Genomic DNA, 27,211 nt, shown 5'->3' on the forward strand with positions numbered 1-27,211 from the left:
TGTTTCTCCCCAAAAACGGATACCAATCACAATTTTAGAGCCTTTGTTTATATTTGTGCTTTACTACTTGCTACTGTCTTTTTGACACGTGTTGGCTGCGTGTTATGCATGCAATTCATTCGACGTTTGGCAGTCTTTAGTTTTATTATTAAATTATTTAAATAATCACCACCCATCAAGCTCCTGTCGTCTATTATATATTAAGGGAACCCTAGCTTTTGCTTCTTGCTCAATACAATCAATCAAGCTCCAAACTAAAAGAAAGAAGGAAAAATGAAGTACTCATCATCATCATCATCATCAATCCTTAGAAGCTTGTCCTTTGGGATTCCGATGAGGTTATCGGCAGCTTCTTCGGCAGTCGTCCCTTTGCCGATCAGAAGCTCATTTGACCGGCAACTCACAGCAGAGCTCGATGCCCTACAATTATCATCATCTGCTTCCTCTAATGAGTCTCATTACACATGGATCTTACAAGCCCTTAAAGCTTCAACCACTGCTCAACAAATAACCTTAGCTTCTCTTGCAAACCATGGCCCGCTTCAAGATTCAGATAGAAAAATCATCGATCAGTATCTTGATTCCAATATCAGAATGCTGGATGCGTGCAATGAGTTAACGGAGAGAATAGAGATAGTTCATAACTACGTAGAATCATTAAGAGTAGTTTCACATTTGCTCGAGGGCAGTGCTGAGCTTCATCCGGCTACATTAGCCAGAATAGGAGGAGCTTTAGATTCATGTCGAGTCATGGAAAGAAGAGGCAAGGAAATGGCCAACTGTAGCTCTGGATTAAAGAAAATCCTACGCCAAATGCAAGATTCAAGATTGGGAGAAATGTTGAGTGGGTCGATGGCCTTAACGTCCACAGTGTGTGCAATTCTTGAAAATGCTCTGTCATTCAAATCAAAACGTGGGTTGTTGCCGTTAATGCAACCTCAGTCACAAAAGACTTCATGGTCTTGTTCATTACAGCAACTCCAGAATGGAGTGAAAGAGCAAGGAAAAACTAGCTCAATCATTGGACTATTTGAGGTGCAGCAACTGGTAAAGGTTAGTAAGGGCTTGCGGGATCAAATGAAGCACAGAAAGCAGAATGATCATCAGCTTAGAGTTGATGTTGAGGAAATGAAAAGAAGTTGTGGGAAAATGGAAGAAGGGATTAGACCACTAGAAGAAAGTGTCAAGGAGTTGTACAGAAGTTTGATATCTGTTAGAATGGCTTTGTTAGGAATATTGCCTCAGATCTAAACCATTTGAGCGTGCAATTATAAGAAAGCCAGGTCACTACAGTTGTAAAAATTTAACTCTGATTTTGACTATGTCTTGTCTGATGTATAGCTCGATTAGTGAAGATTGACAATATTTTTACATATACATAATTTCATAGTGTTATATAATTGGGTTTTACATTGATGATTATTTGCTTTCTTTTTCCTTCACAATTTCATATCTTTCTCTTTTTTAATTTATTTTTAACAAAAAAGGAAAAGAAAAGAAAAAGAAGGTCATTTTTTTAATTAATAACTCTTTCTAAGTTTTTGGTTCAAAAGCTTGTAAAAAAACACCCATCCATTTGAGAAGATCTTTCATAATTTTGCAACATTATTACTCATCCATTCACTATTTATCACATATTTATGCATATTATCAAAATTGATTGAAGTATACACGTGGCAATCAGTAAATGGAAAGAGAGTAATGCTTCAGGAGCACTTAAGAATTTCTCATGGCGTTCACTGACTAAAATGTACACTAATGAAACTTGTCAATTCTAGTAAATTTTCTTCAAACATAAAGGATTTTTAAAAAATATCTCCAAGCTTATCAACTATGCAAGATTCTAGAGGCAGGGGTACTAATAAATTTCAAAATTGATTATATAAAGTGAGTTTATCGAAATTAAAATCTTAGGTGACCGGAGTAAGGAGCAAAAGATTAACGGGACTGCTTTATACAGTATTAAAAATAATTATGTTCATTATTTTAAATAAATAAATTAACGGGTGTTGATCGAAAATTTTTGAAGTATTACATATTTTGAACTTTTATGTGATCTCTCCGTTCCAAGGCTAACTGTAAGGATGATCTAACAGTACTTTTTCACTGTAAAATTTTCTACACATATGCCATGTTTGTACTTCATAAATTCAAAAGAAAAGAGGAAAACGATATGGCACCTTCAAAAATTGTAGCTATTTAATTTGGCACTAATTAAAATGAACGTCACAACTAGACTAGAATTTGGTAATGGGCACTCTTGTAACTCTTGACACAAGGATAAAAATAATCATCATTTACAGAGGAAAATGAATGTGGTGTAGCACCAACATAATTGTGTTGAGGGAAGCAACGACTAGCAACGTTCTTTGCTGGCTTTCAGCTTCAGCCACAACAGCTTGCGGTATGTCAAGCAGAATCATTATCCATGCAAAATCTGAATCCATGAATCATCAAACTGTAGTGCCAGAATCAATCCAAAATTCCTTACTTTCCTCCCATAAATAATTTCGAAAAAATATGGGGAGAGCTAAAACCAGGTGGCAAATGTCCTCAAATCAAATGATTCTTTTACACTACCATATCGATTGGTAGCAAAATGGAAATCTCAAGCCTAAGATAAATTACTCTGAACAGAGGAGGACAAAAAATGTACAGCATCAGTACCAACTTATAAAGTCCGGCTTTTGCAAATCACCATTGATCCAATTTGTTTATGAAATCATTCCACATAGCCGCTGCAATTGATTCTCGCATTGCTGAAGCAATTTGCTCCTGCATAGAAGAAGCTAACTGCATGTCAAATTGATCCTCAAAATAAGGCATCTCTTCCTCTGGCTCCCCATTGACAGTAGCAAACAACCAATCATTTTTTTCCTCACGTCGGATGTAATTATGTAGAACACAGGCAGCGATAACTATATCCCTTTGGATATGAAATGCATACTGAGGGGCAAGTTTGAGAATAGGAAATCGAGTTTTCAGCACGTTAAATGACCTCTGAATGACATTTCTTAGTGATGAATGCCGATGATTGAACAGCTCCTTTGCATTTCTAGGCAATTTATTAGCACCCCTATATTCATGCAAGTGATACCGAATTCCTACGTATGGAGCAATAAATCCTTCTGTGTTTGTGTAATCCATATCAACCAGGTAATAGTTTCCTGAAACATTGAAGACTTAATCATAAGTATTAAAGAAGAAAAACCAAGTATATATGTGCAATAAGTTGCATGCTTTTGCAACATCTCTATTTTAGAAGAACCTTCTGGAATGTGAGGAAAATTCTGATCTGGATCATCTAAGACTGCCCTTAACACTCGTGAATCTGCAACAGAGCCTTCCCAACCTGGGTAAATGAATATAAACTGTAGGTCAAATGTACATGCTGCCAACACGTTTTGTGATAATAGACCTTTCTTATTACGAAATTGCGATTGCTCTTTTGCCGGGACATGTGCAGGGATGTGCATACCATCTATGACACCAATACAATCCTGAGTTGAAGAAATAAAGTGAATGACAAACAATAATGTGCATAAAATATAAGAAAAAAGCTGATTAGATATAAACCTTGAAATATGGGTAAAACCGATGACTACAGAGAATTTCTGGAGGAGTGGTCTGTGGTGGGGGCTGCAAGAATTCACGCGACAGTGACTTGATTGCCTTCAAAACATTATTGAAATGCCGGCTGATGGTCTCACCTGAATGCTGAAACCGCTCTTGGATTACTCTATTACGCTCATTATGACCCACAATATTCAAAAAAATTGCCAGTTGCTCCTCTATTATAACACCAGAAGTATCACGTAGCATGCCTCTCTGTCTAAGTGTGTCAGATAATTTGTGGAAAACGTGTTTATCCATTCGAAACATTTGCCGACATATATCATCATGTCCTTCTAGAACTTGAGTCATAAATCCACTTCCACTGGGTGAGATACCACGCTGAGGTTGCTTGACTATGCTGTTATAGTAGTAGAAGCCAGCAGCTGCAGCAACTAATTCCATCTGATCCAATTCTAAGTCATAATCATCCATGCTACCAGACAAATCTGTAGAAATAGAATCAAATGCAGTATACATAACAAAATGCAACTAACTAATATAAAGAGTGAGTGCCCAGAAAGCAATCTAATAAATACTTGTGAGTTTCAAACACAAGCAATAATGAAACAAGGAATAAAAAGCTGACCCTCTAATTATCATTTATAATTATAATATTTCGACCAAATAAAAAGCAATAACTTATAGTCGAACTAATTACAGATGTGAGTTCTCAGCAAAACTATGATCATACCAGAGCTTTGGAATTAAAATGTACAAGACTATTCATGTCACTTAAAACTATTCAACTAGAGGAAGCATTACACTTCCTCTGCAACCACGGGAACCTTTTCTCACTCTTAAGAGATAAGAATGTTTCTCTCGCATTGGGGTTCTCAAATAAGTCCAACGCAAAAAAGTAAATTCGTTGATCAACACCTTGCATGTCATCCAAAACTTTAATGCATTTGCTTATCGAAAATCGTTCTTCATTCTTCGTAATTGCAGCAGCCCTCATTTTTGAAGCAGCAGCTATTTCTAGCATTGCTTCCACAATTGCATCACCAGCAGCCTTACGATTTCTCTTGCGACGTCCAGAACTTGAAGGAGTCACAGGTTGGCGCTTGTTGTGTCCATCTAATATGTTACCATCATCTCCAGAGCCCGAAGTAGCATCCTCTTCCACGTAATTCATTGGTGCACTAGGATCAATAGACATGCCCTTAAATTTTAATACATATCAACAATCAAGTACTTTTAGCCCAACTTTCTTCATTCAAAAATAAAAATAAAGCCCATATTCATTCCAATTCTCTATAATGAAATTATCCTAGTCCAATGGCAAATAAAGCACTCATAAACACAGATGGTTTTGAAACGAAGCAAGGCAAATGGCCAACCACGTAAAAGCCATGAACCAGTAACAAACTTCCAACACAAAAAGAATCACTGGAAAAGAACTACTCAACTTAGTTTGAGAGATTATATCATTTCCAGATAAGTTGACACCAGCTTCATTATCCTCATAATTTCAATGATCTCTTTTACCAACACATTCTTTCAAATATTTCTCCAATCTAAAATATTGTAACTTGAAATTTCAGAGCCTATGAATGCGTTACTTACATAGACAATTAATACTCCAAACACAAAGAAGGCGGAGAAATCTATGGTGATTCAGACTTTACCAAGAATTGACCCAATTGAATATTTTGAATTAATCAGCTTAATACAGACAGCGGTGCTAATTTACTTTATTCAATTAAACAGGATATGAACTAATTTAGTGATATAAACCCTAGTTTCTTGATACATTTATTCAAGAAAAGACAAATTAAAATAATAAATGAAACCCGAGTAAAAGGGTAAAAGAAAGTGAAACTCACAATTCAGACATGTAGGTTATACTCCGTTGCAATGAGAATCAAATTAGGGTTTAGTGGGTTTCCGTTTCAAACAGATGGAAAAGCATTGTTTTTGCGAAAATCAAATAGACACTGTTTTTTACTATGAATTAATAATATCTATATGAAGAGAATAAATTCTTACCCAGAACCCCGAGGCCGGGAGAGATATTTCTAGGGCCGGTAAAATTTGACACACTTGATCATCAGACATGAATATTACGTGAATAAATAAGTATGGAGTCATTAAATTTCTTAGGATTATTAAATATATCGGGTTTAAGCGCATATAATTTTTTTCCGATTAAAGTTCTCGATCTATTTATCTAAAAATGATATAATTATATTTTTTATTTTAAATTAATTTGTAGATTTTTGTTATCAAAACTCAAATGTTGAATATTATTCTTTTTTTTTTATTTTTTTTGAAAGGATAAATATATTCATAATGTTTTATTTATAAAATTTTATATAAACTTAGAATTTCAATAGTATAAATATGTAAAATATTAATAGATATATGTGTTTTATAATATTAATGTATAATATTATTTGTATAGGTATATAATTAAAAATTTAATAGTGTAAATGAGTAATATTTTGGTAGATATATATATTTTATAATATTGGTAGATTATATATATATACACACACACACGTATAAGTGGGTTGGTGATAACCCATTTATTTTTTATATCATATTACAATCTCAATATTTTGACACGATTATTAAATTAATCGTATTGCGATCAATTTAAATTTAATACGACATGAATACGACCTAGTAATATATTTTGTCAACTTTAGATATTTCTTCTCTTAAAAGTTTAATAGATCAAATGAATGTGGTCAAAATCCAACTGTGATTGACTGCCCATCTTTATTTATTACCATAATTTTTTTTAAGTAGTAAAACAAAAATTATTTTGTATAAATTGATGTGTTTGCAAAGGTATTAATTGAATAGAAACAAAGGGAGATATTAATAAACGAAAATTAGATACGAATGATATTAAACTTCCTAATTAATATCACAATATTGATATTAATTATAAATTATATACATATAAAATAATCACGCATGTTGAAAAGTCACGAATATGTGTTCACCTTTTTTTACCCCTTCCCATTTTCTCTACTTTTTTTTTAAGAATTAGCATCATAAAAATTAAATTAAAAAAATACAAGACCCAAATGGAGACCAAAGTACCTTTCTTCCGAAATTATTTCAGAAATATTAGTTATGCTATCTGCATTTTTTTTTGGTTCGTACATTTTATCAAGGCAAAATGCCATTAGATAATAAATTCTTAATAACATCATCTAATTTTAAATCAACGCGGATTTGTCTTGTTATAAATGTTCCTCTTGGGGTGCGTTTGGAATTGAAATTGAGCAACAACTTAAAAGTTATATCACAAAAAAATTTAATAAACACTAACTGCTGTAACTTAAAAAATATATTGATATAATTTTTTACTTATACGATGAAAAATTTATTATATCTTCAATAATTTTATTAAAATTATTATTTAAAATTTCTATTTACTACATATTATTAACTTTTATTTTATAATTACATTATTTTTTTTTACATCAGCTATAAATTAAAATTATAACACCTTAATATCAAATAGGACCCTAATCCATCATATTCCTCGTTTTTTCAAAAAAGACTATTCATGGTCTTTGTTCACCGTCAACGGCTATTAAACATTCTACGGCATTACATGTATGAAACAGAAAAATCTGCCTAATCCCAGTACTAATCCAAAAGAAAAGACTACATTACATTCACAGTTCCGTTAAAAATCAATTCAGCACCAATGACATTACACCTACCTTACCAACCTTGCCACCCTTCAGCTTTTCAAATAATCTACAACGAATATGCAAACAACTAATTCTCTTCTGCTTTTATTCCCAACCCCACGCCCCCCAAAAAAAAAAAAAACTCTTCTGCCAATCAAAAACCTCCGCTCTAAAGTTCTGAGAAGGCTGCAGTTGGTGAACTTGGATATCCACTAGCCTACTCATGAAATAATTAACTACATTCCATAATTACACATGTAATGTCAATAGCAATTAGCGGGTGTGCGAGAGATATTCTAATCACACGTCATTTCGCATTGCATTCTTACAAGGAGTTGTTCTGTTTCACACATCAAACCAAGATAAAAAATATTGTACATACAAGGAGACAGGCACAACTGTCAATCCTTAGATAGGAAATGCACCCGTGCAAGGGTGTATTCTTTCCCAGCAATCCAAACGCCAGTTTGTGACCACTGCACATCCTCCCAGTCAAGATTTTCTTCTATTACCTGTCCATGAAAAAAAATGTTATCAAATAGAAGACAAAAGAACCACAACTACATCGTTTCTAAGCAATGTACAGAACAGATGGATTTATGCACCAAGCGAGGCCCACCACGCATGTTTGTTATGCAAAATATTGCATCAATGTGCATATATGATTGCACATGAGGAAATTTAACAGGATAGGCAAAATAGATGCAATTTTGCTAAGTTGGACCAACATGCCCTATGCTGAGATGGGAAGCAGATGCCAAGCACTCGTCAATACAAAGTTTCTGGCAACTCAGGAGTGCTTCCAAGTTCCAAAGATGAACCTCCATTCGTTTTAGTTCTAAACAGGCAATGATGTCGAAAGAAACAAGTGAGATGAAGTACCTCCACATGCTCAGGAGGCAGTGGGATCCCAATGGAACGCATAACTTTTTGAGGAAGGGGCTTCTTACAACGAGACCAACGAAAAACATCAGTCATAATATTATCACCATCAGTCTTTTCCTCATTTGTGGAATGTAAAAGGTGATTTTGAGACTTTTCTGTCTCTGTATCATGAGACTCAGATGCTGGAACAGCTTTTACCATCTTCTCTCCCGCAAAAGAGAGTTCATACCTGCAGATAACAACTCAAAAGATCAGAAAATACAAACCATTACCAAGAAATTGCCACATGTACTTTAGAGATTCCAATATCCAGAAAATTATTCTGATTTGAGGCTATAAATCATTTTCTTCTTACACAAACAAATGACAATAGACTTTAATTCAAGTGACTAGTTTCATTCATAACAGATATGAAATGAGAAAATACTATCAGTTAAAAAAAAAAAAAAGAATTGATAAAGTTGTACCCCAAGACCAACAGGAACAAGCAGAATGCAGAACTTCAAAGCTATATGCAGCTCTTCATAAAAGCAAAGCCTAATCCTATTCCATCAACTTGGAAACTTCACTAGGATGCTTCCGGATCTTAAATTTGGAACTTAGCATCTCCAGTTAAGTTCAGGTTTAATGCATCTGATCCGTAAATTGTCGTATTCCAATGTTCCACGAAATCACATGATGATGTAAATATGTGATCATATCTCAGTATAGTTTCTTTAATTTGATCATTGGTGCTATGTAGCATTAAGAACAAAAGAGAAATAAGACAATAATAACATCAGAATAGAGGCAGATAGAAAACAATTACATAACAAATTTATTAAAACAAAATATCATGTTCCAAAATCCCAAATGACAATCAAACAACCTGTGCAAACAATTTATGTCAATAACAAGATAGGAAGACTACCTGCAAGAATGTGTTTCTAAATAAAGAACTTCCCCCTTCTTCAAACGTGCTGATGTATAAAGGGGCTTCTTCAGACCTTTATCAGCAACAATACTTATACTGTACTTAATCCTGAATAAGTTGCAGGCATTCAGATTAATTAGTATCGGAACACTTGAATATCGAGGAGATTCAAAAAATAAATAAATAAATAAAAACCAAGAAAAGCAATTATCAGGTATATTCAATTATTTCTAACTGTAATGCTGAGAAAAGCAAGGTCACAACGTCCCAACTCTCCGTGCACATAAACATTCAAACAAATTTTCCAACAATAAACTGATATATGTACGTAAATGCATGCTAGAAATTATGAAAAAGAAGATTATATGCATACCAAGGTTCATTGCAGAGGTTGTACTGAATTGTGACTTCTCGCACGAATCTTTGTTGCCGCAATGCATTCTGAAGAATGAAAAACATAAAGCGAGCCAGTTGTTATTTAATACAAACAAAACATATACATAAATGCTCACACATACCCACATGTGCTACACAAGAATATGTGATTCAAAACATAATTGTCTTTGCAGTCCAAGTTATCTGACAATCATTTAGAAGCTTTGTTTAAGACAGATGGTTTTCAGAGCTGGCCTAACTCGGTGGCTTTGAAAGTCTTCTGTATATAAGCTACATTAAGACAAAGAGGGTTTTCCAGGTGCACCATGCCAGGTGTTATTTGACAATCTACCAAGTTGAATACACAATGAACACACTACATTTGCCAATTCTGACCCTAATTAAAGATTTAAATGAACTAGGACAAATGGAGAGATATAATGGAAAGTCATCCACTGATGCAATCCCAACAAACATAAGTAGCTGAGTGATACCGATGCTGCAGCCCTAGTAGTCATTGTCCGTTCCACTGCCATGGGAGCAAGGGTAGGCTCCACTGTTGATGAGTGAGTAAGACAAGGCTCTAGATCAATAGTTCCACCTCCTTTCTGCAATTTAAAAAACAGAAATTCATATGTGCATAACTATTAAAAAGTGTTAAACAACCTGTAAGCTACTAACTTCTACCAACTCAATAGCACTTGCTAAAGTTTTTATGCAAAAGAAAAGGGCATTTTAAGTCCAAAAAATTAGAATTATTGATTGAATTCCGACTCCATCAATCCATGCAACCATCCAATCTTTAACGAAAAAATGAAGCATCATTAATGAGACATCTGAAGCAGAAAAAGGCAGAGATAACTAGTTTGTCACCTTCACAATGCAACACTTCTCAACACGGTAACTACAACCACTTCCAGCCCCCCAGGCACGGGAACACACGTTATTTCTTTGTCAGATGTGTAACCTAACAAAGCTAGTGGAGGTTAGCCTTGTTAAAATGCACATAAGTAAAACAAACATTGTGATGGGAATTGCAGAAGTGCAAAGAGATAAAAAGAGAGCATAAGTTACAACTAGTTAAATAAAGAAAAATTAATCAGCTTCCGAATATGCTTCAGTCAATAACTCAGGTCGAATTCTCTAATAACTATTATTGGGTTGAAAGCCAATGATAAACATAGAGAAGAATAATGCACTGCATTATTCAGCACATTACTTCTCCATATCGACAAAGTAGGACTGTGGAAGTGTCATCCAGGAATAAGACCTTCTGCAAACAGAGACATAAAATTGTCTCCCAAGTTGTCTACCACAGTCTATCCAAACACACTTTTCTTACTAATTGTGAACACACATGAGGATTGTGTTTTGTTTTGGCACAAGGTGTGTTGGATACAACTTAAGAAATGTAGACACAATCTATAACCATCAAGTCCAAACAAAAGTCAAGATCTAAAATGCTTTAGAAGATCAGAAAAACAGCAAAATATCAATTTCAGCTTCTTTTTCACTAATTGTAAACTCAAACTCAAACCCGAGTAAAAGGGTAAAAGAAAGTGAAACTCACAATTCAGACATGTAGGTTATGCTCCGTTGCAATGAGAATCAAATTAGGGTTTAGTGGGTTTCCGTTTCAAACAGATGGAAAAGCATTGTATTTGCGAAAATCAAAATAGACACTGTTTTTCACTTTGAATTAATAATATCTATATGAAGAGAATAAATCTTCTTACCCAGCAGGACCCGGAGGCCGGGAGTGATATTCCTAGAGCCGGTAAAATTTGACACACTTAATTATCTGATATGAATACTAGGTGAATAAATAGGTACGAGTCATTTAATTTGATACGATTTTTATATGTGTTAGATCTGAGTAGATATAATATTTTTTTCGAATTGAGTTGAGGCTAAAGTTTTTGATTTATTTATTTAAAAGAATAATATGGTTATATTTTTTATTTTAAATTAATTTATAGGTTTTTGTTATAAATTTTAAATATTGTACATTATTTTCTTTTTCTTTTTTAAATGATGAACATGTATATAATGTTTTATTTATAAAATTTTATATAAATTTAGAATTTCAATAATGTAAATATGTAAAATATTGATAGACATATATGTTTTATAATATCGATATGTAATATTGTTTGTATATGTATATATTTACAAATTCAATAGTGTAAATGAGTAATATTTTAGTAGATATAAATATATATATATATATATATATATATAAAGCGGGTTATTGAAGAATTTATTTATTTTTTGTATCATATCAGCGTCTTAATATTTTGATATAATATTAAATAAGTAGTATTTCAATCAATTTAAATTTAATACAACACGAATACGACCTAAGAACCTATATTGTCAACTCTAGATATTTCTTCTCTTAAAAGTTTAATATATCAAATGAATGTGGTCAAAACTCAACTGCCATTGACAGCCCGTCTTTATTTATTACCATTTTTTTTTCAAGTAGTAAAACAAAATTATTTTTTGGGTAAATTGATGAGTTGCAAATGTATTAATTGAATAGAAACCAAGGGAGATATTAATAAACGAAAATTAGATACGAATGATATTAATCCTAACTAATATCACAATATTGATATCAATTATAAATTATATACATATCAAATAATCACTTTTAGTATGTTGAAAAGTCACGTAAATATGCGTTTGCCTTTTTTTACTCCTTCCCATTTTCTCTACTTTTTTTTTAAAGAATTAGCATCATAAAAATTAAACAAAAAAATACAAGACCCAAATGGAGATCAAAGTACCTTTCTTCCGAAATTATTTCAGAAATATTAGTTATGCTATCTGCATGTTTTTTTGTTCGTACATTTTATCAAGGCAAAATGTCATTAGACAATAAATTCTTAATAACGTCATCTAATTTTAAATCAATGCAGATTTGTCTTGTTATAAATATTCCTCATAAGGTCTCTTTGGAAATAAAATTAGGTAATAGTTTAAAAGTTACAGTACTAAAGTGTTTGATAAATATTAACTGTTATAACTTAAAAAATATGTTGATATAATTTTTCATTTGTATGATGAAAATTTTATTATATAAACTTATTTTTTAAAATTTATATTTACTACGTATTATTAACTTTTATTTCATAATTACAATATTTTTTCTACAACAATTATAAATTAAAATTATAACACTTCAATCTTAAATAGAATGATAATCCATCGTATTTCTCATTTTTTCAAAAAAAAATTGTTCATGGTCTTTGTTCACCGTCACCGGCTAGTAAAAATTCTACGGCATTACATGTATGAAACAGAAAAATCTCCAAAATCTCAGTACTAATCCAAAAGAAAGACTACATTACATTCACAGTTCTGTTCAAAATCAATTCAGCACCTATGACATTACACCTACCTTACCAATCTTGCCACCCTTCTGCTTTTCAAATAATCTACAAGATTATGCAACAACTAATTCTCTTCTGCCTTTATTCCAAAACCCGCCGCCCCAACCAAAAAAAAAAACCAATCAAAAAAAAAAAAAACTCTGCTAATCAAGAACCTCCGCTCTAAAGTTCTGAGAAGGCTGAAGTTGGTGAACTTGGATATCCACTAGTCTACTCATGAAATAATTAACTACATTCCATAATTACACATGTAATGTCAATAGCGATTAGCGAGTGTGAGAGAGATATTCTAATCACACGTCATTTCGCATTGCATTCTTACAAGGAGTTGTTCTGTTTCACACATCAAACCAAGATAAAAAAAAATTGTACATACAAGGAGACAGGCACAACTGTCAATCCTTAGATAGGAAATGCACCCGTGCAAGGGTGTATTCTTTCCCAGCTATCCAAACGCCAGTTTGTGACCATTGCACATCCTCCCAGTCAAGATTTTCTTCTATTACCTGTCCAAGAAAAAAAATTCAAATAGAAGACAAAAGAACCACAACTACATCGTTTCTAAGCAATGTACAGAACAGATGGATTTATATACCAAGCTAGGCCCACCATGCATGTTTGCTATGCAAAATATTACATCAATATGCATATATGATTGCACATGTGGAAATTTAACTGGATAGGCAAAATAGATGCAATTTTGCTAAGTTGGACCAACATGCCCTATGCTGAGATGGGCAATAGGAGAATGCAAAGTGGAAGTAGATACCAAGCACTCATCAATACAAAGTTTCTGGCAACTCAGGAGTGCTTCCAAGTTCCAAAGATGAACCTCCATTCGTTTTAGTTCTAAACATGCAATGATGTCGAAAGAAACAAGTGAGATGAAGTACCTCCACATGCTCAGGAGGCAGTGGGATCCCAATGGAACGCATAACTTTTTGAGGAAGGGGCTTCTTGCAACGAGACCAACGAAAAACATCAGTCATAATATTATCACCATCATTCTTTTCCCCATTTGTGGAATGTAAAAGGTGATTTTGAGACTTTTCTGTCTCTGTATCATGTGATTCAGATGCTGGAACAGCTTTAACCATCTTCTCTCCCGCAAAAGAGAGTTCATACCTGCAGATAACAACTTAAAAGATCAGAAAATACAAACCATCACCAAGAAATTGCCACATGTACTTTAGAGATTCCAAAATCCAGAAAATTATTCTGATTTGAGGCTATAAATCATTTCTTCTTACACAAACAAATGACAAGAGACTTTAATTCAAGTGACTAGTTTCATTCATAACAGATATGAAATGAGAAAATCCTATCAGTTAATTAAAAAAAAAAAAGAATTGAGAAAGTTGTACCCCAAGACCAACAGGAACAAGCAGACTGCAGAACTTCAAAGCTATATGCAGCTCTTCATAAAAGCAAAGTCTAATCCTATTCCATCAACTTGGAAACTTCACTAGGATGCTTCCGGATCTTAAATTTGGAACTTAGCATCTCCAGTTAAGTTCAGGTTTAATGCATCTGATCTGTAAATTGTCTTATTACAATGTTCCACGAAATCACATGATGATGTAAATATGTGATCATATCTCAGTATAGTTTCTTTAATTTGATCATTGGTGCTATGTAGCATTAAGAACAAAAGAGCAATAAGACAATAATAACATCAGAATAGAGGCATATAGAAAACAATTACATAACAAATTTATTAAAACAAAATATCATGTTCCAAAATCCCAAATGACAATCAAACAACCTGTGCAAACAATTTATGTCAATAACAAGATAGGAAGACTACCTGCAAGAATGTGTTTCTAAATAAAGAACTTCCCCCTTCTTCAAACGTGCTGATGTATAAAGGGGCTTCTTCAGACCTTTATCAGCAACAATACTTATACTGTACTTAATCCTGAATAAGTTTGCGGGCATTCAGATCAATTAGTATCAGAACACTTGAATATCGAAGGGATTCAAAAAATAAATAAATAAATAAAAACCAAGAAAAGCAATTATCAGGTATATTCAATTGTTTCTAACTGTAATGCTGAGAAAAGCAAGGTCACAAAGTCCCAACTATCTGTGCACATAAACATTCAAACAAATTTTCCAACAATAAACTGATATATGTACGTAAATGCATGCTAGAAATTATGAAAAAGAAGATTATATGCATACCAAGGTTCATTGCAGAGGTTGTACTGAATTGTGACTTCTCGCACGAATCTTTGTTGCCTCAATGCATTCTGAAGAATGAAAAACATAAAGCGAGCCAGTTGTTATTTAATACAAACAAAACATATACATAAATGCTCACACATACCCACATGTGCTACACAAGAATATGTGATTCAAAACATAATTGTCTTTGCAGTCCAAGTTATCTGACAATCATTTAGAAGCTTTGTTTAAGACAGATGGTTTTCAGAGCTGGCCTAACTCGGTGGCTTTGAAAGTCTTCTGTATATAAGCTACATTAAGACAAAGAGGGTTTTCCAGGTGCACCATGCCAGGTGTTATTTGACAATCTACCAAGTTGAATACACAATGAACACACTACATTTGCCAATTCTGACCCTAATTAAAGATTTAAATGAACTAGGACAAATGGAGAGATATAATGGAAAGTCATCCACTGATGCAATCCCAACAAACATAAGTAGCTGAGTGATACCGATGCTGCAGCCCTAGTAGTCATTGTCCGTTCCACTGCCATGGGAGCAAGGGTAGGCTCCACTGTTGATGAGTGAGTAAGACAAGGCTCTAGATCAATAGTTCCACCTCCTTTCTGCAATTTAAAAAACAGAAATTCATATGTGCATAACTATTAAAAAGTGTTAAACAACCTGTAAGCTACTAACTTCTACCAACTCAATAGCACTTGCTAAAGTTTTTATGCAAAAGAAAAGGGCATTTTAAGTCCAAAAAATTAGAATTATTGATTGAATTCCGACTCCATCAATCCATGCAACCATCCAATCTTTAACGAAAAAATGAAGCATCATTAATGAGACATCTGAAGCAGAAAAAGGCAGAGATAACTAGTTTGTCACCTTCACAATGCAACACTTCTCAACACGGTAACTACAACCACTTCCAGCCCCCCAGGCACGGGAACGTACGTTATTTCTTTGTTCAGATGTGTAACCTAACAAAGCTAGTGGAGGTTAGCCTTGTTAAAATGCACATAAGTAAAACAAACATTGTGATGGGAATTGCAGAAGTGCAAAGAGATAAAAAGTGAGCATAAGTTACAACTAGTTAAATAAAGAAAAATTAATCAGCTTCCGAATATGCTTCAGTCAATAACTCAGCTCGAATTCTCTAATAACTATTATTGGGTTGAAAGCCAATGATAAGCATAGAGAAGAATAATGCACTGCATTATTCAGCACATTACTTCTCCATATCGACAAAGTAGGACTGTGGAAGTGTCATCCAGGAATAAGACTTCTGCAAACAGAGACATAAAATTGTCTCCCAAGTTGTCTACCACAGTCTATCCAAACACACTTTTCTTACTAATTGTGAACACACATGAGGATTGTGTTTTGTTTTGGCACAAGGTGTTGGATACAACTTAAGAAATGTAGACACAATCTATAACCATCAAGTCCAAACAAAAGTCAAGATCTAAAATACTTTAGAAAATCAGAAAAACAGCAAAATATCAATTTCAGCTTCTTTTCCACTAATTGTAAACTCAAACTGAAGATAGCCACACTACCCTTAAACATCAGTTGGCACATACATGTGACATTTGCTCATGAACAGCTAAAGTTGAATAAGATTTTTATATGGAACAGAATATACATAGACAAAGTAGAATACGACAGGAGCTACAGTATATTATTAGCGTTAGCAACATATATAAAGAAAATTTAGTGGCATTATATTCACTCACAATCTTGTGGAGGTAAAACCCGGATTGTGGCACGCAACTCTTGAATAGCAGATGGAGGAGGAGATGCAGTGGGACGACAGTAACCTGTGTGCATGAGAACTGGAAAGCAATAACCCAAGATCAATTATAGATCTCATATGCCAAAAACAGTGAGGCAAAGACAATACACCAAGATCAACTATAGATCTCACATACCAGCAACAAGATCAGAGTCATCTGTGTATATATCGGTTCCCCATAGCTGACCGCCTCTGACCTAAACATAATGAACTTACATAACTAAGAAGTAGAGTTACAAAATATGCTGTTGTAACTGCTATCAACACATTTCCAGACAAATGGAATTTGATATGTAAGGCTATAACTAGCAACACTTCAGAATAATGTGAAGTAGCATGATCTTACTTGGCGATTTGTAGCAGTAACATGCTCAGCAGGTATCCGAATTTCAAGAGTGGGACCATTGTTAACAATTTCACCATTTTTATCAGCTTGAGATGCTTCATACTCCTTCCACAACTTTAACAGGTCTTGCATGCATTCACCAACTTTATAAACAACAGAAGATAATTCAGCTTTACCTGAAACACCAGCAAAGAAGTAAACTAAAACAGCTACATGGGGAAAAGGAAATTCATCTAACTTCGAAAGCTAAAAGTTTTCTGCTCCATCACTGAGCACCAGATGATCAATTTCCACCACATATCAATAGTTTTGAATTAACCCCTGTCACTTCGTATGCAATGATGCAATAATGCAAGAAATGACAAAAACCGTGCATAATTTTTTTCCGCAATTTCGAGAGAGCAAATAAAAGGAATTAAACTAGTAGTTGAAAATAGTATCTCAATCTTTACCAATTATAGGGAGACATTTCGTTTTTCAAGAGACTTACAGTCTTCAAATTTCACCTGCATTATTAGTGAGAACTCTAAACTGCTCACAACTAATAAAAATGTCAAGTCTGAAATAATTACATCTCCAATAGTCGTGAAATAGAGAATTCAGAGGTTTTAAAAAAATTTAAATATATTAGACTTCACTGGAGTTTCCGATTTTTCCAAAAACATTGGGTTCCAACTGGGGAAAGCTTGTCATACTAGGCCAAGGCAGACACATTAAGAATCCCACCTTCGCAGCAAGTAGGAAGAGTACAACCCTATGAGGTCATAGCTACTAAAATATATACTTCGGAGAAGACAACACTGTAAGCAAACACAGAAAAGAACAATCTTGGAATTTTGAAATAAAAGGATGAAATACAACCCTCATAATAGTTTGCAATTACTAAATCAACAGACGCATGAACAAATGAACCGAATGTGTATGGCAATGCAGTTATTATCCACACGCAGATATGCCCTGAAACAAAGTTAAAACCTAAAGACAAAAGGATTTTTTTTTTTCCCAGAACAGTATCACTTTCCTGAGTCACAAGTTCCTGTCAACCAAAACAAGCACATAAAGTTTGAGCTTGAGATGAGAGACATTGCAGCTTACCTTGAGATCTGCAAAAGCAAGAAAGCAGAAATATGATCAGTGAGAGGTAAGCCACACATGTAAAAAAGGAATAGAAATGGTTCCATCAAAACAAGAAAGGTAAGTTATTAGATTTGGTGCCACACAATAAAAATCCATTTATTGTATGAAGATACTGAATCAATTTCAATACTTTTATTTTGTGAAGTCAAGGAAAGTATTTTTATGACTATAACAAACAAGTCAATAACAAATACTTGGTGAAATAGCATTTATTGGACAAAGGGAAAAAAATCACTAATAGAACAAGTGATGTAGGGCGTACAAGCATTGTAGCACATGACACATAAATAAATGCTACAGTGTCAATAAATTCAGCTAAACATCCTCATCTAGAGCTCATGATAAAAAATCATCAATTCTAGTCCTTTATCTTTATAAATTGAATGTTGGAAAACAACCTAAATGATGTTGTTTCTAAAAGAGTCAAGGATTCAGGCATCCACTAGCTGCAATTTTCCAAGCTTATAAAAAAATGTTTGTCCTAACCTCAGCTCATTATAAAATTCAAATAAATCACAGAGAACCTTAGTAATACCAAAACAATCAGGCAAACACTTCAGATAAATCATAAACATCTTAAATCCAACTTAATCTTCTTCATATACAATAAACAGAAGAACAAATCTCTGAATCGGAAGGATTATTTTTTCCTCTGCCCAGGTTATTAAATGCACCATTGTAAATAATAATTTGTTTAGTAACGATGGATGTGTTGGGGCACATTCCATTTCCACACATACAAAATAATGCAATTTCGACTATTAAGTTAAAAATGGTTGAAATTGGAGCATCTGAGAAGAAAATGTGAAACACACCCTTCATTATCTTGACTACGGGACCTAAACCGGGGCTCACGATTTCCAACTTGAGGGCTACCTCTCGGCCTAAGCATCCTCTTACGCTGCTGAACTCCATAATTAAAATTATCCCTTTCTCTTTCTGCACCCCCTTCACCATCAGCACATCCATCATCAGATTCTTTGTCATAACATCTACTGCGTTTTTCAGGTCTATCTCCTTCAATGTCAGCCTCTCTTTCTCTTCTCCTATCTCTAGCTTCCCTATCAATATTCTTCCAGCCATCAAACTCTTTTGGTTTCTTCTGCTCCGAAGACGGATTTTCCTGCTCTGGTTGTGGCACTCTGAGAGATCCATCTCCCACCTCCTTCTCATTTTGTACACCTTCTTTCTCAACACTATTCCATGACTCTCTTTTAGTATGATCCTTTTCCCTCTCTTTTGGTCTTTCCTTGTCCTTTGAAAGATCCTTTCTATCCCTATCCCACTTCTCTGCTTCTCTCTCTTCCCTTCCTGATTCTTTATGCTCACTACTGCTATTACCTACTTGCATACTGCTGCTCCTACGATCACTTCTTTCTTTATCCCTATCTCCCCATTCCCGGTGTTTTGAATCCTTCCTTTTCCTATCTTTATCTTTAAATCTATCCTCACCTTTCAAATCAACTTTGTTCTCCCCCATAGCCTCATAGGACTCAGAGTAATCCTTGTCTTCAACTGTTGAGCCATCCTTTCCAACCTCCACTGGACCTTGAGAACTACCACGTGACGTATGCCAAGAATCCATGGCACCACCAGGTGGTTCAGGATATCTTTTTCCTCGAAGGTACTCCTTTGACTCTTTCCAGTTCACATGACTAGCTGTAGCACCATGGCCATCCTTTTCTTCCTTCACATCACTCTTCAATTCAGTATGGTTCTCCCGATCATGTTTCACTTCTTTATTGTCATCTCCTCTACTATCATACCTTGCATCCTTATCACCCTTAATAGGTGCATCCTTTTTTGCCTCACCAAAAAGCTCCCTGCTATCCATTCTTGGATTGTCCTTGGAATCTTTTGATTCCGGCCTGCTTTCTGAAGCTGGTGGATAAGAATCTACTTGCGAATCATGCAAAGAAGAAGATGGCATCCGATACATGGAATGCAAAGGTGATCTTCTATCCGAATCACGAGATTCACTACGAGAAATCTTCACTCGAGCATCTTGTGCCATCTCATAGGGGACATTGGGGTATTCATTCGAGACCCCTGAAGTTGTTAGCTTCGGATATACACCTGTATCTTCTTGCGGATATTTCGAAGAAGAGGAATGACCACCCTCTTCATGAGATCGTTTAGGAGTACTACTCATAATGATCCAGTACAATTAATGCCAGAATATAACTAGTTGAAGACACATTCACCCTCTCCTTTCGTAATTGACAAATCAGCCAAATGGAACCTGCAAACACAAGAATCCAATTCAATAAAACTAAATGACACAGAATTAAAACCAAAAAGATACAAATTCAAAACTCCAAATTTTCATATCCCGGAAACCTAATAAAGTGAAATGGGACAAAAGTACCTTCATTTCCAAGAAACAGCACTGAATTAAATTATAATTGAAAAACTTAATGGCAGCCACGTCACCCGTCGAAACACTGACGAGTAACACCCATGAAACCCATAACATTTTGCATCAATTTCTAAGTATCCATTTAGTTGCTAGTACAAAAACACGCTTAATTCAAATGTTTTTACGCATTGTCTTAAACAGGAAATTTATATCGAACAAATATTTCTCCTTTACATGGAATTACATTAATAATTTCAGATCTTAGAGGTTCTAAGAATGCAAGTCAAAAATAGAAGAAAATAAAACGAAAGAAATGAAACCAGTAAAATGAAAAACCCTAGAAACGTATATTGAAAGAGAGAGAGTAAAATTCATTAGTTCCGCCCACTGCTAGTACCTGTTTCTCTGTTCTAAATCTCCCTCCGTCTCTAAGCAGCCTCTCTCTTTCTGTCTCTTTCTGTCTCTGCGAGCGGGCTTCGTGTTTATTTCATTAAACTGTGGTGGCATAAGGTATTTTCCCTCGGTACAGTGTGATGAGATATTTACGCTATACCGTATTAAACGGTAAACTAGAGAGTTTACTGTTACGGGCTATTGGGCTTATTGCCGTGGCATCATAATTACTCTTGAAATCTACAGTAAATCTCTTTCCCCTCGTTCTGTGTATTGTATATTTGTATTATTAATGTTATTATAATTAACAGTAAGTCACTTATTTTTCGAAATTCGGAATCACAGTAAATATATGTCATCCCTTGATTAATCGTCAACACCAACATAAGATACAGAAGCATGCACATAAAAAATAATATGATTTGTGAAGAAGATCTGAAATTTAGCTTCACAATTTATTATCTCACCACTCCTATAAATAGCTAGAAATTGGAATGACTAACATTGAAAAATAAGGTAAATTAATATGCGAATTCAAAGCATAATTTATTCTAATATAATGAGCAATAAGAAGGAAATAAAATATTCTTTATAGGAAAATTTTTTATATGGTACGAATATTAGCTTTAAAGCATACACGGTCACCCGTAACCTTTTAACGACAAACGCAATAATTCCTTGTAAATAGATGTCACAACTAAAATTAAAATACAACAATCCAAACCAATCAAATTTCCAATTAAATAACTAAAAGTTTTCGCAACGATTCAGTACACGAGATTAAATAAATTAAATATGAGTATAAAAAGAGAATTAATCACCAAAATTCTATTTCTATACCCCTTTATCTGCGAAAGAAAAAATGCTTTTCATTTTTCAAGTTGTTGAAGTTAGTTGTTTGGAATTTTTTTTTTTTTTGAATACGAATTAAGTCAAAAATACTATTTCTTAAAATCTTTTAAAAAAAATCTTTATCGTTGAAATCGAAGCGGGCTTGGGTTGGGCTTTAATGGGGATGATGTATCAAGAAATTAATTGTACGGTTCTTTTCACTTCAAGCCCCGGGCCTGGCCTGGCAGTTCTGCATCTCCCTGAACTTAAAACCCTACAAGAAACAGAACAGAAACTGCTCCCGCCGGCTGAACTCAATCATGGCTTCCAGGTAAAACCTGAACACTGTCACATTTTTAAGAAATATGTATTTGTGTCTACTGAAAGTTTTTGTTTTTAAAAAAAAATTGTATCGTGCTTTTATGTGGTATGTTTAGGCGAGTAAGAGCGTTCAAGCGTTGGATGAGATCACAAGGCTTGGAATACAGCGACGCACTCGATTTCAAAGATGACCCGGAACAGGGAATTTCTGTTATAGCATTAGGTGATTTGAAGGAAGGCGATTTGGTGGCTACTATACCAAAGAGCGCATGCCTCACTGTTAAGACCAGTGGGGCAAGTGACATTATCGAGTCAGCTGGTTTGGGAGGTAGTTTAGGCTTGGCATTTGCTCTTATGTATGAAAAGAGCTTAGGTGAGGATTCTCCCTGGGCCGGGTATCTCCAGCTCTTGCCTCAACAAGAGTGCGTTCCTTGTGTTTGGTCACTTGAAGAAGTGGATTCTCTTCTTTCCGGCACTGAGCTTCACGAGGTAGTTTAATTAATGTCTGATGCCTTTGTTAAATTGTGGAAATTGAAATGGCTGCTTTATAATATAATATAAGGGGTTTTGAGCATTTCTTGCTTTTTCTGTAGGCAGATAGTGAAAGAAGACAAAGGTCTTATTTTTGAGGACTGGAAACAAAATATTTTACCCCTTCTGGATTTGAATTCAGCTAATGTGAAGCTTAATCCAGACTATTTTGGTGTTGAACATTACTTTGCTGCAAAAAGCCTTGTTGCTTCTCGATCTTTCCAAATTGATGATTTCCATGGATCTGGGATGGTCCCTTTGGCAGACCTGTAAGTATAAATTCTCTCTTGGCATTGGTTTCTCTCAGAATTTCATCTGTGTTATTGGTTCAGATATTTTTGGGTCAATGGTCAGTTAACAATGAATTGATAGCTTATACACTGAATATGTAGATGTTGACATCGTTTCTGATAGTAATGGTAGTGCAGACCTTAAAATAACTGATTTGAAACTCTTTTGCAAAGGTGTCAGCTTGCCAAGTGTCTCACCGTGCAGATCAACAAGATAGGTTTCAGTTCTATGAGGTGTCACAGGTTCATCAGTTTCATCTATTTTAGCTTAATCTCATATTCAAAATAGACATATTCTTGTAGGCCTTCTTATCTTCTCTAGGACCTAATTATATCTTCTTCTTTCTCCTCATTATTCCTGGTTGTCATAGCAATTTGTTTTAAGTTGCCAATCTTGGTCCATTTTTATCTTGTCTTCAAAATTCCATGCATTTACCAGTCCTTTTATTTAACCATATCTATTAATTTATAATGGTCTTGAAGTTTCTCTTCCAATAGTTTGAAACTACTGAACATTACACTTTGCTGCTTATGCTTACCCTGAATTTTACCCATTCTTTCTCGATGTATTAACTCTTCTTATGTGACACATCCTCTGTTATGCAGCTTTAACCATAAAACTGGGGCCGAGGATGTACACTTCACCTCTGTATCTTCACATTGTCAATCTGACAGTGATGCTGACAATGATGATCATGTGGTTGCCAATTCTGATGATAATGAACCATCAACTGAACATCCTCACGTGGATGGAGAAGAATCTTCTGCTCCTTCCAATGGGAAGAGTTCTTTGGGTGGAAGTGACTTGGAATCTTCGGCTTTGGAGGATGTCCCAACAGTGTTGCAAATGATCATGGTGAAAGATGTTAGAGCTGGAGCTGAGGTTAGTGTGTGCTATTTTACAGGTATCCTAGCATTGTTTTCTTCATCCTTGTTATTGGTTGTCCTAGTCAAAAGGATTGAAAGATGATGTACATTTGATTGATTTCTTTGGATTTATTACTTCAACATGCTTTCATTTGTTTGAGTTGTGCATTATTCATTGCCTTTTGTTTTCAATTTGCAAAGTGGACAAGGATGGCTAGAATGCTAAGAAGGTGTGGAGTTCTTTTTTCTTTTTTTTTCTCAGTTTCTATTCGTTCTTATAAATGTATTCTTCTCTTAGGTCTTCAATACATATGGGTTGATAGGAAATGCTGCACTGCTCCACAGATATGGGTTCACAGAGCCAGACAATCAATTTGACATTGTGAACATTGATATGGAACTGGTGCTTAAATGGAGTTCATCTTTATTTTCTAGCCGGTATATTAGAGCAAGGCTATCCTTGTGGAGAAAATTAGGTTACTCTGCATGTCAAAGCCAGAACTCTGAATATTTTGAGATAACTTCTGATGGAATGCCCCAAATTGAGCTGCTTATATTGTTATACATCATGTTACTAACTGAAAATGTATATCATAAGCTGGATCTTAAGTTATCGACTACGGAGAGTTACGATGAAGCCTTATGCATAATTTTGTCTGAGAAAAACAATATTCAATTGGGAAAAGGTTCGGAGATGAGCGAAGAACAATTGCTAACTGAAAGTGTTTGCAATGCCATCTCTTCACTTGCAGACATGCGGGAGAGTTTATATCCCTCAAATTCAAAAGAAGATGATATTGAACTCTTGAGAAGTTGTTCAATACGGGATAGGAAGCTGTACCATTCTTTGTCGCTGCGTGTAAGTGAGAGAAAGATTCTAGAGAAGTTGAGAACTTATGCAGCTACTCATATGCTGTCAATTAGAAATGCTAAGAGAGGCCCGACTGGAAAGAGATTGAAGAGGAACGGGCTGCAACATTCTTTCCTCTAATTTTTGCTTCACCGTACAGGTTTCCCTTTTCTTTTTACAATTTTGTGAGGAAAATCACATGTTCGGACTTCGGAGCCCCTTTTTGCCACATAATTTTACCCAGTTGTATCAGCAACCCCAAAATGTGCCGCAAGGTAATCGATATGTTGTTGAATCTACCACTGAATTTTATTTTATTTTATTTAAATGATGACAATTACTGTAGCGACGCCGTCGTTTTATTTTCATATGCCTCATTTTTGTAGGTGACCCTATTTAGTTGAATTTTATTCTTATTAAATTTCTACGCACCATTTATGCATCTAACAAATGTTTATAGCCAATATCTATGTTTATATTGATGTTTTCTCCCTACTCCATGGGGATGCTTGACTTTAATCAGAATAAAACGTGTGAATTACGTGCATCATCTAGAATTCTGGCCCAAAATATTAAACTTGTTGAACCGCATCAATTATGATGAATATGCCCTCTAAATATGCAATTCTATTGCAGTAAAAAAAATCAGCGAAAAATCAATAAAAGAATCAGCTTCATAAAAAGCACATAAATTGATTATTTTTGAATTTTTTTTTTATTTTAAAAAATTTCATGCTACTCTTATTTTAATTCAAACAATAAAAAAAAGAAGAAGTTGGTTGGATGATTTTTGTCTTCTTTAATAAAAATAAAAATAAAAATAAATTAAGGTTTTTAAAAATATTTGGGTGATTTGAGTAAAAGAAACCGATAAAGCTCTTCTTAAGTCATTAAATGCTATGGGATGCATAGCAAGTAGTCAAGTACCTTAGCAGCGCAGGAATCGGTTAACTAACACATGGCTTTTTAAAGGATTATGATGTGGCCAAGAAGGAAAAAATACGAATACATGCTGGAGAAATAATTAGAGAAATGCTAAAGGTCGGGAACGCTAAGATAATACTGAGAGAAATGACATGTTGTGTTGCCGTTTCGTATTTTCACAGCTCCCCTCAATATGACTAAGAAAGCGAACCCCCACGTGAAAAAATACTTCAGCTCAAGTCATTTTTGCCAAAAGCTGCCGTTTGACCCCACACTCAAGTCACTTTTGCCAAGTGAATTCTGCCCCCCCACGTAAAAGTTTGAGTTCTCTCCTTGCTCATGACCAAGCAAAGTTAAGTTTGAGTTCTCTCCTTGCTCCTTCACTCGTTCACTTCTCCTTCGTTTCTTGTTCACTTATTTGCTCATCACAAACCAAGATAACTTGCTCCCATTAATTTCAAATATTAAACTGCTTTGTTGAGTTCTACAATTTGAAAGTACAATTCTTTCAACATTCTAACAGCATCCTAGTTCACAGTTAGATATTAGAAACAAATATTAACATATTTAATGCCAATCTTTATTCCATGAGAACTTAAAATATCCAAAAGAGATGCATCTACCCTACATATCTATTTACACAATAAGTGTCCCTTCAATTCCAACAGAATATACATGCCTCCATCTTAAGATTTCATATGGCACTGAAATTAAAAATTTCGTCAACTGATAGAAGCCACCACACAATGGCAAAATATATATGTTTATTATCAAAACATAAGGCATCATTTGAGCAAATTAAAGAGACAACTATTCTCAGCCATTCTTCTTAATATGGGATAGACTTCTTGTATCGTCATATCCACTCTCAGCACCATAGGTTGGTTGTTCCTTATACAATTGGCGCCCTTTACAATCACTCATTTGAGGGACTTTTGCTCGACACTTTGGGTGGAGCCCTCTCTTTTCTTGTCTCGGGAATGACTGCACGAACAGCCGTGATATTTTTCTGCTTTGCTGTGATTAAAACTGTTGATGATCACTCTGGGCTTTGGTTGCCTGGCAATATCTTCCACTTGTTCTTCCAGAACAACACCGCTTATCACGATGTCCACCATCAACTTCAGGGCTTGAAGTACAACTATTCTCAGCCATTCTTCTCAATATGGGATAGACTTCTTGGAACTCACATGCCTTACCATCTAGTCAAGCTACCTGAAGGAGGTTTTGAGGCTCGGCTAAAGAAAGACTAGATGCTATTAAGACAATTTGACTGTATCGTAAATTAATTATTAAAATAATTATCAACAATATAATTACCAAAATAATTGTGGGAGTTGGAGTTCATGTGGGAATGCTGAAGAAGGAGTTGAAAATAGAAAGGAAAAGGAGTTGAGAGGGAGTGAAGGAGTGCTGGAACAGATCTGTTGAAAGCGAAGAAGGAAGTGGAAGAAGGAAAATGATTTGAAAGTCACATGGGGGACAGATATCTGTTACTCACGTAGGGGGTGTGGGAGGTGAGAGAACGAAACGGCAGCACAAACTGCCGTTTCT

At 34.7% G+C, this 27,211-nt stretch overlaps 5 protein-coding genes and 1 long non-coding RNA gene across 14 annotated transcripts; 3 read left to right on the forward strand and 3 right to left on the reverse strand.

The window, feature by feature from the left end:
* Window positions 1–333: 333 nt before the first annotated feature.
* Window positions 334–1,251, forward strand: LOC107178095 (protein BPS1, chloroplastic-like). Its single transcript, XM_015532900.2, has one exon. The coding sequence runs from the start codon at window positions 334–336 to the stop codon at window positions 1,249–1,251; it is 918 nt and encodes a 305-aa protein (XP_015388386.2).
* A 923-nt stretch (window positions 1,252–2,174) lies between these two features.
* On the reverse strand, window positions 2,175–11,171 carry LOC102614193 (uncharacterized). Of its 8 annotated transcripts, none has more exons than XM_052445096.1 (6): window positions 5,602–5,727; window positions 4,492–4,774; window positions 3,577–4,061; window positions 3,419–3,500; window positions 3,269–3,331; window positions 2,175–3,167 (listed from the first exon to the last, which is right to left on the reverse strand). In XM_052445096.1, the coding sequence occupies exons 1-6, from the start codon at window positions 5,701–5,703 to the stop codon at window positions 2,695–2,697; spliced, it is 1,488 nt and encodes a 495-aa protein (XP_052301056.1). In that variant the 5' UTR covers window positions 5,704–5,727; the 3' UTR covers window positions 2,175–2,694. The 8 variants fall into 8 exon arrangements, with proteins under 8 accessions (XP_052301056.1, XP_052301055.1, XP_052301058.1 ...); XM_052445095.1 differs by having other exon boundaries at window positions 3,269–3,352; XM_052445098.1 differs by lacking the exon at window positions 5,602–5,727 and adding an exon at window positions 11,012–11,171 and having other exon boundaries at window positions 3,269–3,500; window positions 4,492–4,754.
* On the reverse strand, window positions 7,487–11,322 carry LOC102613892 (uncharacterized). Of its 2 annotated transcripts, XM_052445099.1 has the most exons (7): window positions 11,178–11,322; window positions 10,315–10,408; window positions 9,936–10,049; window positions 9,440–9,507; window positions 9,064–9,174; window positions 8,151–8,382; window positions 7,487–7,780 (listed from the first exon to the last, which is right to left on the reverse strand). In XM_052445099.1, the coding sequence occupies exons 3-7, from the start codon at window positions 9,975–9,977 to the stop codon at window positions 7,670–7,672; spliced, it is 564 nt and encodes a 187-aa protein (XP_052301059.1). In that variant the 5' UTR covers window positions 9,978–10,049; window positions 10,315–10,408; window positions 11,178–11,322; the 3' UTR covers window positions 7,487–7,669. The 2 variants fall into 2 exon arrangements, with proteins under 2 accessions (XP_052301059.1, XP_024951860.2); XM_025096092.2 differs by lacking the exon at window positions 10,315–10,408 and having other exon boundaries at window positions 11,178–11,306.
* LOC127903837 (uncharacterized) lies at window positions 8,148–13,936 on the forward strand. The gene is made up of 2 exons (XR_008056714.1): window positions 8,148–8,291; window positions 13,874–13,936. It is a non-coding gene; the product is annotated as an uncharacterized LOC127903837 (long non-coding RNA).
* LOC102613595 (uncharacterized) lies at window positions 12,753–21,215 on the reverse strand. The gene is made up of 11 exons (XM_052445100.1): window positions 21,048–21,215; window positions 19,105–20,533; window positions 17,155–17,354; window positions 16,945–17,005; window positions 16,750–16,848; window positions 15,899–15,993; window positions 15,520–15,633; window positions 15,024–15,091; window positions 14,647–14,757; window positions 13,733–13,964; window positions 12,753–13,345 (listed from the first exon to the last, which is right to left on the reverse strand). The coding sequence occupies exons 2-11, from the start codon at window positions 20,441–20,443 to the stop codon at window positions 13,235–13,237; spliced, it is 2,430 nt and encodes an 809-aa protein (XP_052301060.1). The 5' UTR covers window positions 20,444–20,533; window positions 21,048–21,215; the 3' UTR covers window positions 12,753–13,234.
* Window positions 21,216–22,041: 826 nt separating this feature from the next.
* Window positions 22,042–25,167, forward strand: LOC102613110 (ribosomal lysine N-methyltransferase 3). Its single transcript, XM_006466161.4, has 5 exons — window positions 22,042–22,205; window positions 22,312–22,684; window positions 22,793–22,995; window positions 23,623–23,899; window positions 24,182–25,167. The coding sequence occupies exons 1-5, from the start codon at window positions 22,195–22,197 to the stop codon at window positions 24,872–24,874; spliced, it is 1,557 nt and encodes a 518-aa protein (XP_006466224.2). The 5' UTR covers window positions 22,042–22,194; the 3' UTR covers window positions 24,875–25,167.
* The last annotated feature ends 2,044 nt before the right edge of the window (window positions 25,168–27,211 follow it).

Source organism: Citrus sinensis, chromosome 7 (genome assembly GCF_022201045.2).
Source record: "Citrus sinensis cultivar Valencia sweet orange chromosome 7, DVS_A1.0, whole genome shotgun sequence".
Classification (NCBI taxonomy): Eukaryota; Viridiplantae; Streptophyta; class Magnoliopsida; order Sapindales; family Rutaceae; genus Citrus; species Citrus sinensis.

What these genes read in the sequence shown, in the direction of transcription:
- LOC107178095 (XM_015532900.2), top strand. Translation starts at nt 334, where the DNA reads ATGAGGTTATCGGCAGCTTCTTCGGCAGTCGTCCCTTTGCCGATCAGA.
- LOC102613110 (XM_006466161.4), top strand. An exon ending in CCGGCACTGAGCTTCACGAG is followed by an intron (nt 22,685 to 22,792) that starts GTAGTTTAATTA and finishes TTCTGTAGGCAG; the next exon opens with ATAGTGAAAGAAGACAAAGG. An exon ending in ATGGTCCCTTTGGCAGACCT is followed by an intron (nt 22,996 to 23,622) that starts GTAAGTATAAAT and finishes TCTGTTATGCAG; the next exon opens with CTTTAACCATAAAACTGGGG.
- LOC102613595 (XM_052445100.1), bottom strand. Translation starts at nt 20,443, where the DNA reads ATGAGTAGTACTCCTAAACGATCTCATGAAGAGGGTGGTCATTCCTCT. An exon ending in TAGTCAAGATAATGAAGGGT is followed by an intron (nt 17,355 to 19,104) that starts GTGTTTCACATT and finishes TAGCTGTTTTAG; the next exon opens with TTTACTTCTTTGCTGGTGTT. An exon ending in TGCCTCCTGAGCATGTGGAG is followed by an intron (nt 13,346 to 13,732) that starts GTACTTCATCTC and finishes TTTCTTGGACAG; the next exon opens with GTAATAGAAGAAAATCTTGA.
- LOC102613892 (XM_052445099.1), bottom strand. Translation starts at nt 9,977, where the DNA reads ATGGCAGTGGAACGGACAATGACTACTAGGGCTGCAGCATCG. An exon ending in CTACTAGGGCTGCAGCATCG is followed by an intron (nt 9,508 to 9,935) that starts GTATCACTCAGC and finishes TTCATTCTTCAG; the next exon opens with AATGCATTGCGGCAACAAAG. An exon ending in AACCTCTGCAATGAACCTTG is followed by an intron (nt 9,175 to 9,439) that starts GTATGCATATAA and finishes CAACTTATTCAG; the next exon opens with GATTAAGTACAGTATAAGTA.
- LOC102614193 (XM_052445094.1), bottom strand. Translation starts at nt 5,703, where the DNA reads ATGACTCCATACTTATTTATTCACGTAATATTCATGTCTGATGATCAA. An exon ending in TCCCGGCCTCGGGGTTCTGG is followed by an intron (nt 4,775 to 5,601) that starts GTAAGAATTTAT and finishes TTAAAATTTAAG; the next exon opens with GGCATGTCTATTGATCCTAG. An exon ending in AGTTTTGGATGACATGCAAG is followed by an intron (nt 4,062 to 4,491) that starts GTGTTGATCAAC and finishes CTATTTCTACAG; the next exon opens with ATTTGTCTGGTAGCATGGAT.